General features: G+C 45.7%; 1 protein-coding gene across 1 annotated transcript in view; it reads left to right on the top strand.

Moving 5' to 3' along the window:
• The window catches only part of ALDOB (aldolase, fructose-bisphosphate B), a 53,734-nt gene extending 40,113 nt beyond the window's left edge, over positions 1-13,621 (top strand). The window contains exons 5-9 of the mRNA XM_085651684.1: positions 3,498-3,658; positions 7,017-7,100; positions 7,663-7,837; positions 8,394-8,593; positions 13,189-13,621. Of these exons, the coding sequence (XP_085507810.1) occupies positions 3,498-3,658; positions 7,017-7,100; positions 7,663-7,837; positions 8,394-8,593; positions 13,189-13,284 (716 nt within the window). The 3' untranslated portion in view covers positions 13,285-13,621. The remainder of the gene's footprint in view (positions 1-3,497; positions 3,659-7,016; positions 7,101-7,662; positions 7,838-8,393; positions 8,594-13,188) is intronic.
• Positions 13,622-14,625: the final 1,004 nt, after the last annotated feature.

Raw genomic sequence — 14,625 nt, 5'->3', positions numbered from 1 at the left:
TCCAGGTATCACTGAGCGGCTTTAAGTACCTGGGGATATACGTTTCGCTGGACCCGGTGGCTCGCTATGAGCTGAATCTCCTGCGTCCGCTTCGGCGATTGCGAGAGGATACGGCCCGGTGGTGCAGGCTGCCCCTGTCCCCGCTGGGTCGGGCCGCGCTGTTCAAAATGATGTCCCTTCCCAGGTTCCTCTATGCACTCCAGAATTCCTTCGACGTCATCCCAGTGGCCTACTTTCGGGAGGTAGAGAGCCTGCAGAGGAGACTGGTGTGGGACGGGCGGGCGCGTATTGCTCTTGCTAAGCTTACTCTCCCCTGGTATGACGGGGGCATCGCGCTTCCCGACATTCGCAGGTATTATTGGGCCGCGCAGCTTTCGGCCATCAACCATGCCACGTATGCGCCTGGCCTGAACCCGGCGTATGAGATGGACAAGTTCCTGCTTCCCGGCGGGGACTATAACAGGGCGCTGTACTCCCGCTCGGCTGGCCGGACCCTTACGGGTCCTACTAAGATTGCTGTGCGGACCTGGAGGGCCGCCACGGCGGCCACGGGCTGGGGTGAGCGACTGACATGTGCTACTCCTTTGTTTGCCTCCGATCGCCTGGGGAGCCTCTGGACTACGAAGGGGTTTGACCAATGGGACACGATTGGTATCAGCAAAGTGGGAGACCTGTGGCATAAGGGCGCGGTTAAGACTTTCGCGGCTCTTCAGGCCGAATATGAGCTTACGGACAGGGAGTTCTTCCGCTATGCCCAGGTTCGACACGCCCTGCTCTCGGTCTTTGGAGAGGGGACCACGATCCCGGTTTCCTCGCCCCTCGAGGACCGCATACTTGACGGACATGTCCCGGACAGCACTATTTCTTTAATTTATAAGAAACTGATTAATCATCGGGCTGACCTCTTGGTGCGCCTTCGGGAGGCTTGGACGGGGGATGGGGTGGAATTGGACGACGAGGACTGGCAGTCTGCACTGTCGTCCCCCAAAGAGGTTGCCATTCCAGCCCGTCTCCGGTTGGTACAGCTTAAGATTCTTCACCGGGTGTATGTGACGGGTCCTCGCTTGGTCTCGATGGGATATTCCGACGACGGGCTCTGTAAGCGGGGTTGTGGGCTCAGTGCCACCTTTCTCCATATCCTGTGGGAGTGCCGCGAGGTGGCGGACTACTGGCGCCGGGTACATACGGTTATGGGACAGGTCACTGGGGTTGTGCTGCTGCCGGAGGTGCGTCGCTGTGTCCTGAATGTGTGGGAGCCCAATGATTATAGCGCGGCTCAGACTCGGTGGGCGGCCCTGGGGAACATGATTGCCAAGAGAGATATAGCGCAGCTTTGGGGTGCCCAGCGGCCGCCCACCGTGTCAGTATGGAAGGAGAATATGGACTGGTGTATGTTCAGGGAGAAGACTGTGTATGTTGCCCGTGGTAAGCCGGGGGCATGGGGCAGAATCTGGGGGCAATGGAATGCATATCGCGGGGGTATCTGTACGCCCCCCCTGGTGGACACCGATATCGCCATGTCCCCCTGACCCTTGACGGTTCCGGGCACCTTTTGGAATGACTACATATGGACGTTCAGTTCCCTTGGCCCCCCCCCCCGTCCCCAGCCTCCCGGTTCTCCTTCCTTTCGTGTGCTGCTTAATGGTCTGACCTGGAGTTCCCCGGAGGAAGCCTGACCTGCGCCGTTTGTCTTTATGCCTCGCCTTTTGTTTTTCTTTTAGTTTTCTGTGTTTGTTTGATCTCAGTCTCCTGTGCCTCTAGAACTATCCGGACTCACTACGGGGCCGACCCCCGGGAACCGACTGCAGCTTTGATAAATGTATATTTCATTCTGTACTTAGCGGCCGGCCCTGGTGGTTGTAGGCCCGTGCTTGTAATCGAATTATTGTTCAATAAAACTTTTAAAAACCAAAAAAAAAAAAAAAAAAAAGAAAATCTTTGAGCCAGTCTAGGGCTGTTCCCGGGCCAGGATTTAGTCCCAGCTGTGGGCACTTCTCCTTAATTATAGGCATAGAAGTATATATTTTTTAGTTAGCTAAAAATTGAAATCTCAGGAGATTTTATATAGCTCCAACCCACCCGGGAAGCCAGGGATTACTGTACATAGCAGAGCTGAAGAATAAACTTCATTGCTCTGACTGCCACGTGGCCATGACTGGGTGTCACGAGAGCAAGCAGGCGCCATCTTAGCCCCTTCCCAGAGCCATGGACCGGTGAACAGACGCGAGCTCAGTACCTGGCAGAGTCTGAACGCAGATATAAGACTGGGATTCTTCTTGGTTTCCATCCGCACTTGGTACTCCATCAGTGCAACATCTGTAATAAACCTTTATTCCAGATGCCCGAGAGGGCAACCATGATGCCTTCAGACACTAGTGCCTAGAAATCAGTTAAGTGCTATCGTCTCATTAACCTCTGGTGGGAAAGCCACATTTTAGTCATATCTGTGTAGTGACTCAGTTACTTTGAATATTTCTAGAACTCCAAAGGGGTGAGGTGCCTGCCCAGATGTGCTGGTCCAATTGTGAAGCAGTGCAAGCATTATGTACATAGTCCGTATCAGAGACTTGCCTATTTGGCTCGCTTCCAGTACAGCGCAGCATTTCGTGCCGAGTTTTTTAACACATGCACTCCATCCGCAGAGCACGTCACCTCATCCTTTCTGAATAAGGCCCTTTTTACTCATTGGTTTAACCGAAGCATGCAACTTTCGATTGGATGTCTGCTTCTGCTGTTATTAAATGCATCGCTTACCATGTAGGGTATGTGGGGCTAAGTAAAAAGCGTGATGGGCTCAGTTTTATAATCTTTGAGGTCCTTAAAGGCATATTTATGGGGAAGTCACACAGGGAAAGGGCACGAATGCTTCGTATTTAAGGCAGTATGGAGTATTCCTGTCCATTTCCCTGAACACGCCCTTTTAGCTGTCTAGCGCCAATGCAGGCACCCTTGCACCATTTTGCATGGGTGCCTGCGTTGCATGTAGGATTTTGTTTGTTCAGGAAGGTGTACCTTCCTGCACAATACAATCCTGGGAGGCATATTCCTCTTTCTATGTGTGCTGCAGAGGAAAAAACTAGGAGAAATAGAGTTATTTCTCATCGTTACGCCTCCTCTTGGAAGGTGTAAAACTGGGAATGTGTCAAAAACCTTGGGAGTTGCGTGGGGACACCCACACAACGCCCATGGAATGCCTTCCCAGGTCAGAGTAACGCAACGCAGTGATTTGTGCTGCGCCACGTTACTCCAGATTTTTGGAGCCTCACAGGTCCACGCAAAGTAGCTTTGTGCAGCTTGTAAAATCTGTCTTCTGGGTTTGCGTCACTCTTGCACCACATTGCGTGGTGGAAGAATGACGCAAACTCCCTCATAAATCTGCCCCTTAGTGGTTAGAGACTGGACTCCAGCACACTTAACCACGCTGTGTTTTTAAAAAAACAAACGTACATCCGCCGTGTCCATACTAACGTTGGCGCCATGTTTTCCCCCTTCTCCAGGCCTGGATGGGCTGTCGGAACGCTGTGCCCAGTACAAGAAGGATGGGGCCGACTTTGCGAAGTGGCGTTGTGTGTTGAAGATCTCAGATTCCTGCCCCTCACAGCTGTCCATCCAGGAGAACGCCAACGTGCTGGCACGCTATGCCAGTATCTGCCAACAGGTAATAGAAATCAGCTACAAGGACTGGATGGGGCACTTTCCAGGGAGATTCCTTGGGGCGCGTGACACTTTACAGACCCACCCATTTTTTCATGAAGTGTATTGATGTATTGATCCCTTTCTCATGTTCATTTGAAGACTAATATGACCCCAAAACTCAATGAAGGGGACCCAGAGAAAGCATGTCAGTAACTGCCTTATTGGTGGAGGAGCAAACAAGTAGAGTGAAAGAATGTTATGCTTTACAGATGTGTACAGGTGTGTAATGCTCTTCATGGAGTCGTGTCCGCTTCTGATGGGATACCGATGCATGGGCTGGGGCAACCACCAGCAGACTCTGGTTAAAGCCCCGGGGCTCCTGGCTTGGGTTCACTTTGAGCATCGCTCGCATGGCAGGGTTACAGACTCCTGACGCGATGGAGGTCAGACCAAGCACTTTCAATGGTGGCTGAAGGTGGCCTCTTGGCTTCAGGTGCGGGAGTAGCTTTGTCACTTCCATTTCATGAAACCTCCTGGTCAGTTTCAGCGGAGCGCCAGTGGATGCTGCTCTGGCATCCTCGAGGCGGGGGCAGAATGTCACCTCTTTTTTAGGGAGGGGCTCAGCTGAGGCCGGAAGGATGTCTCCAAGCAGACCACTTTATCTCAAGTACACCTGAGGAAGCACTTTGTGGAATCTGAATTAACAGGATCCCTGCCATAGAGTCAGACCACAGGCTGGATACAGGGTGATCAATGTACAGCGGGCAGTGCCAGTTGAGTTATTGCCTGCTGCCAGAGAGTAGCTGCATGGATGTGTAGAAATAAATAAGCACTGGCGGAAGGAAAGTTGCATAAGTGGCAACATTTAATCTGGTGGAGTCGAAAGGAAACAAAAAAAATCAAATTCCGCTGCAGTCTGGATTCATAGGCCAGGTTTTTGCCTCTTGTCGCTTCCAGTATCTCGCTTCTGCTTGCAACATTCTTTTTGCGCAAGTTCCTTTTTGTTTTTGCATAACCATGTCGCCACACTATTCATGCACACGCAGAATAAATAGATATTAAAACCGTGAACGCTGTACTGACCCGTGCAGGATCGTTGGAAGAGCCTGCAATCTGCATCGATCAAAGGCCAAAGATAGGAGACGCCTGGGAACAGATGCATTAAAAACGTAAAGCCAGCAATATTGCAGCAGGTGGGTCAAAGTGCAAAAGAACGAAAAAACAGGAAGCAAGAGCAAACAGAGCTCTGGAAAAACAGGTCCTGGGAGTCAACAATTCGAGGGAAAAGGTCACGTGAGCAGCGGGCCAACTGTGCAGGAAGAAGCCAAGCCTTGGAGCAGGATGGCAGATGTGGTGTAACGCAGCGTTCAGCCACCGGGATAAACCAACTGTGAAGCCAGGGCCAGGAGGTTTGGGGGGGGGGGAGGATAAAGTATGTCTGCGCACGATATACTTTATTCAGCCACATTAGCTGCAAAACGGTATATGTTTCTATTGCACTTAAATAGAAACTCCTAATTCCAATGACATCTAAAACAAGCATTGGCAAAGCCAATAAGTCTGGCATTGGTTAGTAGGCGATATTTATTTTAATTTTTACAAACATATGAATTATAATGCTAAAAGTCATGAAAGTGAATACCTTTTGCACAATAACCTGAGTAATAATATTGGAATTTTAATGAATTTTTAATGTTTTTACAAACGTTTGTGAATCCGTATTTTAATTTTCAGACATGTTTAACACACATTTGCAGTTTATTCCTATGCCCCTCTGCCAATGCAGACGGCTGAAAATGTATTGTCCTCTACAAATTGTTGTCATTTTGTATATTTTAAAAGAAGTGTTAAATCATTTTATGGTATTGGGTGCATTAAGACTGGCTGCTACATGCCTGCAGCTAGCTTTAATATACAACCCGATTTTATGCTGTTTTATATGGGAATCTGTAGATGAAATTTGTATCTGAGTGTCTATCGCTTCCTTTCTTATTTTTATAACTGTTTTTCTGTAATTTTTATGTTGCGGAATCGTTACAAATAAAGTTACTTACTGACTGGCTGAATGATACTTGAACAAACCAATGGGTGAAAAGGGCATTCCAAAAACCGCTACTTGTTTATTATTTTTACGTATTTTAGCTATGATTTGTTTGGAAAACAGGAGGCTGGCGAGACAGCTAAAGCTGTCAGTAGGCCAGACCTAAAAGCAAGAGCTCACTGTTGTCCTGTGGTGGGGTCTGTCTCGTGTCCCTTGTCTGGGTCCTTAAGGTTCCATGCTCTTGCCTCTGAATTTGTGGTGTGACAAGTGTTGTCAGCAACTTTCTATGTGGGTCAGTGAGGATGGCCAGCTACGCCAGAGGGCTGAGCCGGGAAGGCCCCAGTGCCCCTGGTGGGGTGCCACACTTGCATATGTAACACCAGACCAGGAATGTAGTGTTAGATCAAACAGTGGTGAGAAAGGACATTCAGAAAATCACATTCCAATATCTATCCTCTTCAGGTTTGTCTTATTTTAATTTAGACGTGTGAACATTTAGCTTTTGAGGTTGGTGCGATGCCACATTATCATCACTGCCGCCTCCGGGCGATGAGCGACGTTTCTGCGATACCCCAGCATTGGTCCTATGGATCACTGGAGAGGAGGCTGTGTCTCCTGGACAGACGCAAGTCACCTGTAGGTCGTCTTGGTGTACTCAAAGGTGACATTGTTGGAGAAGAGATCTTACAGAGCAGAAGACTGGCGAGCAGGAGCAGTCGCCAAATGTAAAGAAAGGCACCCCCTGCCCATGTCCCCCAAATATTTTTAAACTGAGGTCTCAGAGGGAGACATCTTATTCAGTGTTTTATTGCTATTGATGGTCATGCTACTTTCTAAGTAATTCCTTTTTTGGCTAATGCAGGACCTGAGGCAGGGAGAGAGGAATGAGTTTGCTCAAATTATGGCTAATTTTAGATGTGAGAACTAGTTTTTCTGGTTTTACAAACAGCGGCGTAACCTCTACACCAGAGATGCACGTACACTCTCTGGATCTGCAGTGCTGCTCTCGTTTCCTCTCTTTTCTTGTGCCTTCCTCACTAGCCGTCTTTTACTGTCACTGCTTTCTGTCATTATGGTTGTTGTATACATGTGCTACACACTGAATCGCCTTTCAGCCCTTGTGTATTCACATATCTCCTTTTTCGTAGCCAGGGATCTTCCTCTTGCATTTCTTTCCTTTGTTTTCACCCGTTTTCCTATCATTCACTCACTCCGTTTCTATCCTTCCCTCTCTGTGTCTCAGTTTACCTTTCTGGTGCCTCCTTCTGAATGGGAACCATGACTGTCACTCCCTCTTCACCCAGTGGCATTGTTAACGCTCTCTGATTTCTGCTGGTAGAACGGACTGGTGCCCATCGTGGAGCCTGAGATTCTGCCCGACGGGGACCACGACCTCCAGCGATGCCAGTATGCCACCGAAAAGGTAGGATGCTCTTAATGAAATCACTATCCTTATTGATAACGCCTCGATTACCACGTCAAGTCTTCACAGAGTCAACCTATATGTCTTCAGCCTTCTGTCCTGCCTCAGCCTAGCCTTTGCCTCCTCCTGCTCACCAATGGTGTCATCACATACACATGAACAAACCTGGGGCACATTCTGCTGCTGGACACCTGTGGTTTCGAGCTGAGGACATTATTTTCACTAATGGTTCAGTCCGCTGAGACCTTACCCATGTCTTTGATGTTTGAATTTCTTATGTCCCTCCCTGTTGATTTCCCCCTGCCCCTGCTTTTCAGTAGCATTAGAGTCCATGAACCTCCCCATGGTTTTTACTAATGATTGAGTTTGTGAAGATCCCTTCAGATATTAGTAATGGTTGAGCATTTGATACTCCCCTCCCCCCCCCGCACACTAGTTTTCGGTGATGGTTCGGTCTGTGATCCGCTCTTCACGTCACGGTTTAGTCTGCAGTGTCCTCCCCCTGGCCGGTGATGTTTGCACTTTGAGCCTCTTACGCCGCTGCTTGGTTCCCGTGTCTTAGGTGCTGGCTGCAGTTTACAAAGCTCTGAGTGACCACCATGTCTACCTGGAGGGGACCCTGCTGAAACCCAACATGGTAACCGCCGGCCAGGCTTGCCGCAAGAGGTACACCCCCGAAGAGGTTGCCATGGCAACAGTCACCGCCCTCAGTCGCACTGTCCCAGCTGCGGTGCCAGGTAACTGCTGTTCACACTGTGCAGTCTCTTGACATCAACCTCAAGCCCTCCTCCCTTCCTCCTGTTGCTTTCTCATCACCTGCTACTTTTCCAGCTTCCACTCTTGTGTCAGTCAATCCTTTTCTTCGCAACCACTGGAGGCTAAAAGTTGTCACTCTCCGCTCCCTCCTTTTGGATCTTATTGCTCCGTATTGGCTGAACACACAGACCGCCTTGTCTGGAAGATGGTCTAGTCCTAGCAAGGGGACAACTGACTCCATATGAACATGTTACTGCACAATAGTTACCTGTGTTCTAGTCTTATTATTTCTGTACACTCCATTGTTGTCTTCTGTAGTTATCTTGTTCTTTACTTTGCCTTTTTCATTATATCCTCACCTTTATATTTCCTTAAACCTTTCTTTGTTGTCTACCCATTTTCTTAATTTTCTCCCACTTTCGTTCTCCGGCATCCATCCTTCTCTTCCTGCTTCTCTTTTCCATGCACCCCCCCCCCCCCCCCCCCCCCCCAGCACCAGAAGCAATCACTGCTGACCTCTGTTTTTTCAATTTCCAGGGATCTGCTTCCTGTCCGGAGGTCAGAGTGAAGAGGAAGCCTCCCTGAACCTGAACGCCATCAATCGCGCCCCTCTCCCCAAGCCCTGGAAGCTCTCCTTCTCCTTCGGGCGGGCCCTACAGGCGTCTGCGCTTGCTGCCTGGGCGGGGAAACCCGAGAACCTCAAGGCTTCCCAGGAGGCCTTCGTCAAGAGGGCCAAGGTACAAACGGCCCCTGGCAATCACTTCTTACCCTCTTACCACCAGCTGCTGTGGCACCGGACCATAGTTTTATAAATGTTAAGGGCTTTTTACACTGAAAAATATATAATTATTGTGGAATTTAGAACACTTTCGTACCATGTAGGTGCTGAATCCTAGCCTAAGTTTCAGGATATCCATTTAAGATACATTTGCATGACTCTGCATCTAAATGGCACTCATAGGCAGTGGCTACCTTGATCACCTGGCACACATTTGGGCCGCTTCAGCCTTCTTTTGACACCCTTGATTAACATCTACACCTGAAAGACCTTCAGAGACATTCACCTCCCATGGAGAGCCCGGGGATGTTTTTCAATCCGACTCTACACTTTATGGAGAGCCATGGATAAAAGTAGAGAATATGCCAGTTGCTTTTTAAAATTATTTGTAACATAAACATTACCATGAACGTAGCTTCACAGCACAACAAATATCGCACTTAATAATAATGGAATATTCGTGCTATAAAATAGCAGCAAACAGACTAAGGACCTCATTTAGAGATATTATGGGACTTATATTTCAGCGGACGGGATATCCGTCACTGTTGTGACATAGTAACCCATCCCCCAAAATCCAAATCAGACCCAGAGTTTAGATCACAAGGAAATTCCGAACTACTACACAGATAACTCAAAAATGAGAGAGACAGCAGACTTAAATATCTGTTATTAAAAAGTGTGTTTGCTTTCACCTTTGAAAGGTGAACAAATGATTTTAGGGGGTAGCCTAGAGCTTGACCTCCTCTACCTCCAGCACCCTACTGCCTCAGCTTGCTTGTAAGTATTTATCATCTTTAATCTTTGGACCACCACCGAATCAAGGGACTCTGTTTAAAGCCTTTGATTTAGAACCAATATCATAGCAAACAAGCCGAGTTGGAGCCTGAAAATTCAAGCCGCTCGAATTAAAAAAACATAGCCGGCCTCTTGGGATATTTCCACGTCAGGGCTGTAATTCTGGCCTGAATTTGGTCATTAATGGTAAAAACCCAAGATGAGGACACAACAGTGTTATGGAAACCTCATGCTTCTCCCCAGAGAGGTTTTTTTCCTTCTTCAATATCGTACATGTGGCAGACCTAAATATACAGGGCAGTGTTCACACAATACACAAAACAGTATCACATAAACATTTACGCATTTCATCTATTTAAAAAATAGTATATAAAATACATATATTACTGACATCAACACAATTATTGTATTCAAAACACTGAACAGGACGACAAGTCATAAAACATCATTAGGCAAAGATAATCGTTTAAGTACCCGTACCCACATATCAATATAGAAAGAGTTGATCATATCAGACTCAATAATATCATGTGTATACAATATTGAGGGTTTTTAATTATTCGTCAACGCTTTTCGGTGATATACATTTTAAGACCACCTTCCTCAGGACAGCACTATTTAAACAAAGATGCTCTCTGCTACCCCAATAGATTTGTAGCATCAAAATATTGTGTTCCTTATCCCGTCCGGCTGCAGGGAAAGCACCATAGTCTTAAGTTCAAGAAAAGGTTTATTGAAAAGATTAATATGATCATAAAAACAATACTTCGTATATGCAGTTATTTGTTAATACATAAATACATGAAGGTGTAATAAAGAACAATAATGATATATAATATCCATTAAAATAGTAAAAGGATAATATAGAAGATGATATGAATATAATCAAAGGTTCACAGAAATCGTAAATAACAGTACATTTCAAAAATACACAATTAAAAAAAATATTATAATGATAAATTAAACATAATTATAAATAAACAATAGGAGGTCAAGGAGGCTTAGTAACTTCTTGTTGTGAGGGAGCAGGTAAAGAAGTTTTCACGGTATCGTTCAGAAATTGTGTGAGTGGGTAGTAGCAAGAGAGATAGGATGAATGAGTGCTGTATCGCGGCGATGATTGTGACATACAGCATACCACCAAGCTAAATAGGACAATTTAGAGGAATCTTTCCAGTTTTTGGATATTTGCGGAAAAGCTACAAATATTAACAAATCAATAAGTGGTAAATGGGATTGACTCGTTTTCCAGTCTGGTGTTAAACTACCTAGGAAAATGTTTGTGGGGGAGAGGGGAATTGTGGTGTGAAATATAGTGTTGATTTGGTGCCAGACCTGTTTCTAGAATATAAAAACATGTGGTCAGGTGAAAAGCATATGATGGAGATCAGCGTCAACCTGGGAACATGTCCAGCAAGTGTTGAGATTTGTGTTGTGTAGGTATGTGGGGGTAAGAAACAATCAGTGTTTGTGTTGTGCTGCCTTCCCTGGATGATTTCCTAAGTTTCGTAAAGCATCATAATCGTATTCGCATAATGTATATCCCTCTAAAATGTCATAAGTTAAAAACAGGATCAATCAATTTTTCTGCATTAAAATTTTTTTAAAATGTGTTTCCTTCCGGTATATAATATGCATGTATCTATGTATATACCACCACTGGGTAGTTATAGTTAGGACCAGGTTTCCATAGGAAAAGCCTTTTTATGTCTTGCCTGACCCAGCGCATGCGCTGGTCTGGCGAGACTTATCGAGAGGGCTCCAAAAAGTGCTACCAGGCCAGCCTAGAGCTACAATGCATATGTGCGGGCGCGCGCGCCGCGATTACTTTTACTTTTGCGGCCGCGCGGCTGCTTTGATGTTTGATCACGATCACTTTTGCGGCCGCGCCAATAGGTCTCGCTTTTAAGACCTTATAAGTATTTAGTTATGCAACTGTTGCATGGCTAAACACTTATAAGATCCCAAAGGCGAGACCTATTGGCTATGCCAATGCTTGTTTGGTTTGCTAATAACTTTCTCACTGTTTGCCTAATTTTCTACACATTTTTCCAAATAAAAAGCTCATCCACCTCAGCTCAGGATAGTTTTCAGGTGCTCTGTCAGTTGGGGGTCGAGAAAAAGCAGGGGAAAGTTAGACACAGCTACAGCCAAACAACTGAAAGGAATAACAGCAAATTTAGCAGAAAGGTAGATCGTAGTCCAAAAAGCATACTTTTTGTGATTTGGTGTAAATCCGTTCTGTAGTTTTTGAAACATTAAAGTTATAAATGTACGTATATTTCATGCCGTGGGAGCCGACAGATCTAAAGGTAAGAGCAACATAGAAGTGGTGGCAGCCATTTTTGGACTCAGGGACTCAGTCTTCTCGGGGACTCATTTTCCTGTCTTGAAAAAAAGTTAAAGAAAACATACAGGGATACCCTGTCCCCAAAGGCCTGATGGGGGGGTACCAGAGACATGCCCCAGGGTAATAAATGATACTTTATTTTTTTTATCGGCTCCCCAGAAGCAATACAAAAATGGTGGTCTCCAGCCCTTTTCTTTTCTATGCCCCTTGGGGTGGGCCAGGGTCTGGCGGATTGGTGCATGAATTGTTTATAAGGGGGGTGTATGCAGCCCCCTTCCCAAGCCTTCTTTAGGCCCAAGGGACTCCACTAATTATAGTTATCTCAAGTAACTATAGTTCGGGCCCACGCCATGCACTACTGATGACCCTACATATTACAGCACTCATGTGCTATGACATCAGTGCAACATCTGAAATGACATCATTGATGACCACACTGTGCATGGGGGGATCCGAGTTATAGTTACTTCAGGGCACGAGTTATAGTTACTTGACATAAGTGTAACTGGTGAATTTCAGTGGTTTTGTTTGTTGAAAACTGTATATTTCAACTGACATTTTCACCGAACTATAACATCCCTTTAACCTTTGTTTTTTTTGTATATATATATATATATATATATATGTGTGTGTGTGTGTGAATAGATGTGTGTGTGTATATATACACGTGTGTGTGTGTGTGTGTGTGTGTATATATATATATACACACGTGTGTGTATATATATATGTGTGTATATGTATATACATGTGTAAGTATATATGTGTGTGTGTATGTGTATGTATATATATATATATATATATATATAATATGTATGTTCTGCTCTAGTGGTTGCCTTATCAATAGACTCTATGTTCAAGTAGGTTCTCTTAAGAATGTAAACTTTTTCAGTGCCCAATGTGTGGTATCGCTGGAAATGTTAAACTCCTTGTTAATACATCCTCATAAGACACCGAAAGACTTATCTCACAATCGCCACCGACCGGAATTTCAGTATTAGTAACTAATATTCATTTGCTTAAATTGTTGTTGGTTTAAAAACAAGGTTAAATGTTTTGGTTCTTTATAAATTAGGACCCTTTCCCCTTGTATTAAAGGAGTTGCTCTCATGGTGTTGGATAAATGTGGCAGACTTGAGCAGAACCTGGAGGCGAGGCCATCTCAATTTACTGTGCCTGCTCTCCTGATCAGAGGGAGGGGGCGACCCAGAAATTGCGTGTAATCACCTGTCCTTCCTACCACTCTTCCCCTGGCATGCTCGAACCCTTAAACAAGAGCCCCTGCCGTAGGGGGAACTCAAAGATCTCATGTGGCCAGTTTCACAGACTAGTATAGTAGTATGGGGGGCAATGATACATTTTCCTTCTAGATATCAGCCCTCTTATAATTGTCTTTTTTACTCTAACAGATTAACAGCCTGGCCTCCAAAGGTGAATATGTCGCCTCCGGAACAACGAATGCTGCTGAAGCCCAGTCTCTCTTCACTGCCAGCTACACCTACTAACTGACTCGTCTTGAATCTCCTCTCCTGCAACTTCTGACTCTTTCCAATGCCCACACCCCCATTTTTCCACCCACCATCTCTTTTCTAGATATCTCTCTTCTCCCTTAGTGCAACCACCACTTTTGCGTAAAAGATCACACACTTCGAAAAGCCATTCCGTTCATTCTCCTTGCTCCCCATTTGACGAGTTTTATCGCCTCTTCAGTTCTTTGCCCGGATCTCCCCCGCCCTCGGATGTGAAAATGAAGGACCCGTCGGGCGCTGAAAGGCCACAACTGATTTTATGCAAATGTAAATGTGAAACTGTAACTGGAAATACAAAAGCCTTGAAAACCAACAATTGAGTGTGCAGTCTGTTCTTTGAATTCTCACTCTAAAAACCGTTTCTGACCATAGTTTTGTAAAACTTCTTATATCTGATGTTGGTAGACTGTGCCAAAATCCTAAGATGGTATGTGGCATAGATCCTTCTTCAGCCCATAGTCCTCACTGGTGCCCTGGGTGGTACTGTGACGTAAATGCTTGTGGTGCAGTTTGTAGTGTAAAAGCGTGATCCTGGGGTTCAACGCAGATCACTGAAATGGAATTAGTCGTGAGAGCTACCAGACTCGGATAATGACCCAGCAGGCAGACTGGAGTCCTGCAAAATCTACAAATGTAAAATAAAGTTTACCAACAGCTAAGCAAAATATCAAAAACATTATACAACATTGATGATGTACTCACAGGAATTCCAATATGTCAGGCACGAAAGAAGCAATACTACACTGTACGGTGTCTGTAAAGGACAGAAAGGCTCTCATTGCTTCTCTAAAAGACAGAAGCTGGTCTTTCTGATTAATGTCACCTGAACCATTGCTTCATGGTTTATCAGCATGCCAGCATCGCTCTTAAAGCATGGAGTGACCTGCCACTGCACATAAGAGACTCCTCCTCGCGTCTTGAATCCCGCAAGAGCTGAAGACCTGGCTATTTGAGTTGGCCCTCTGGGCCCTACGTTTGGCAAGACTCAGACCTGCTCAGTGCCGGGATACCCTCCGTGCGCTCAACAAATCTGCATAACATAACATGATATTAGGCACCTCCGCCAGCTCGACATCCTTGAACCTTGGCACGTGCAATAGATGTTGTTACATGAATGTATAGCATGAGATGGGCTGTTCTTTGTGCACACAGGCAACTTTATAAATATAGCCTTGTAATATAGCACCAACCATGTGAAACTCCCTAATGGGATACCCTTGGAGGTGATATGGCACTCGGCTTCTGGTCTCGTAAAATCTATCTAGAACGAAATCCAGAAGAAAAGGTGTGCCGCATAAACAGTTGATGAAGCAGGTT

This window comes from Triturus cristatus, chromosome 4_1 (assembly GCF_964204655.1).
Source record: "Triturus cristatus chromosome 4_1, aTriCri1.1, whole genome shotgun sequence".
NCBI classification, from domain to species: Eukaryota; Metazoa; Chordata; class Amphibia; order Caudata; family Salamandridae; genus Triturus; species Triturus cristatus.
Note: the sequence above shows the minus strand (reverse complement) of the source record. Positions and strands in the feature narration are given on the sequence as shown.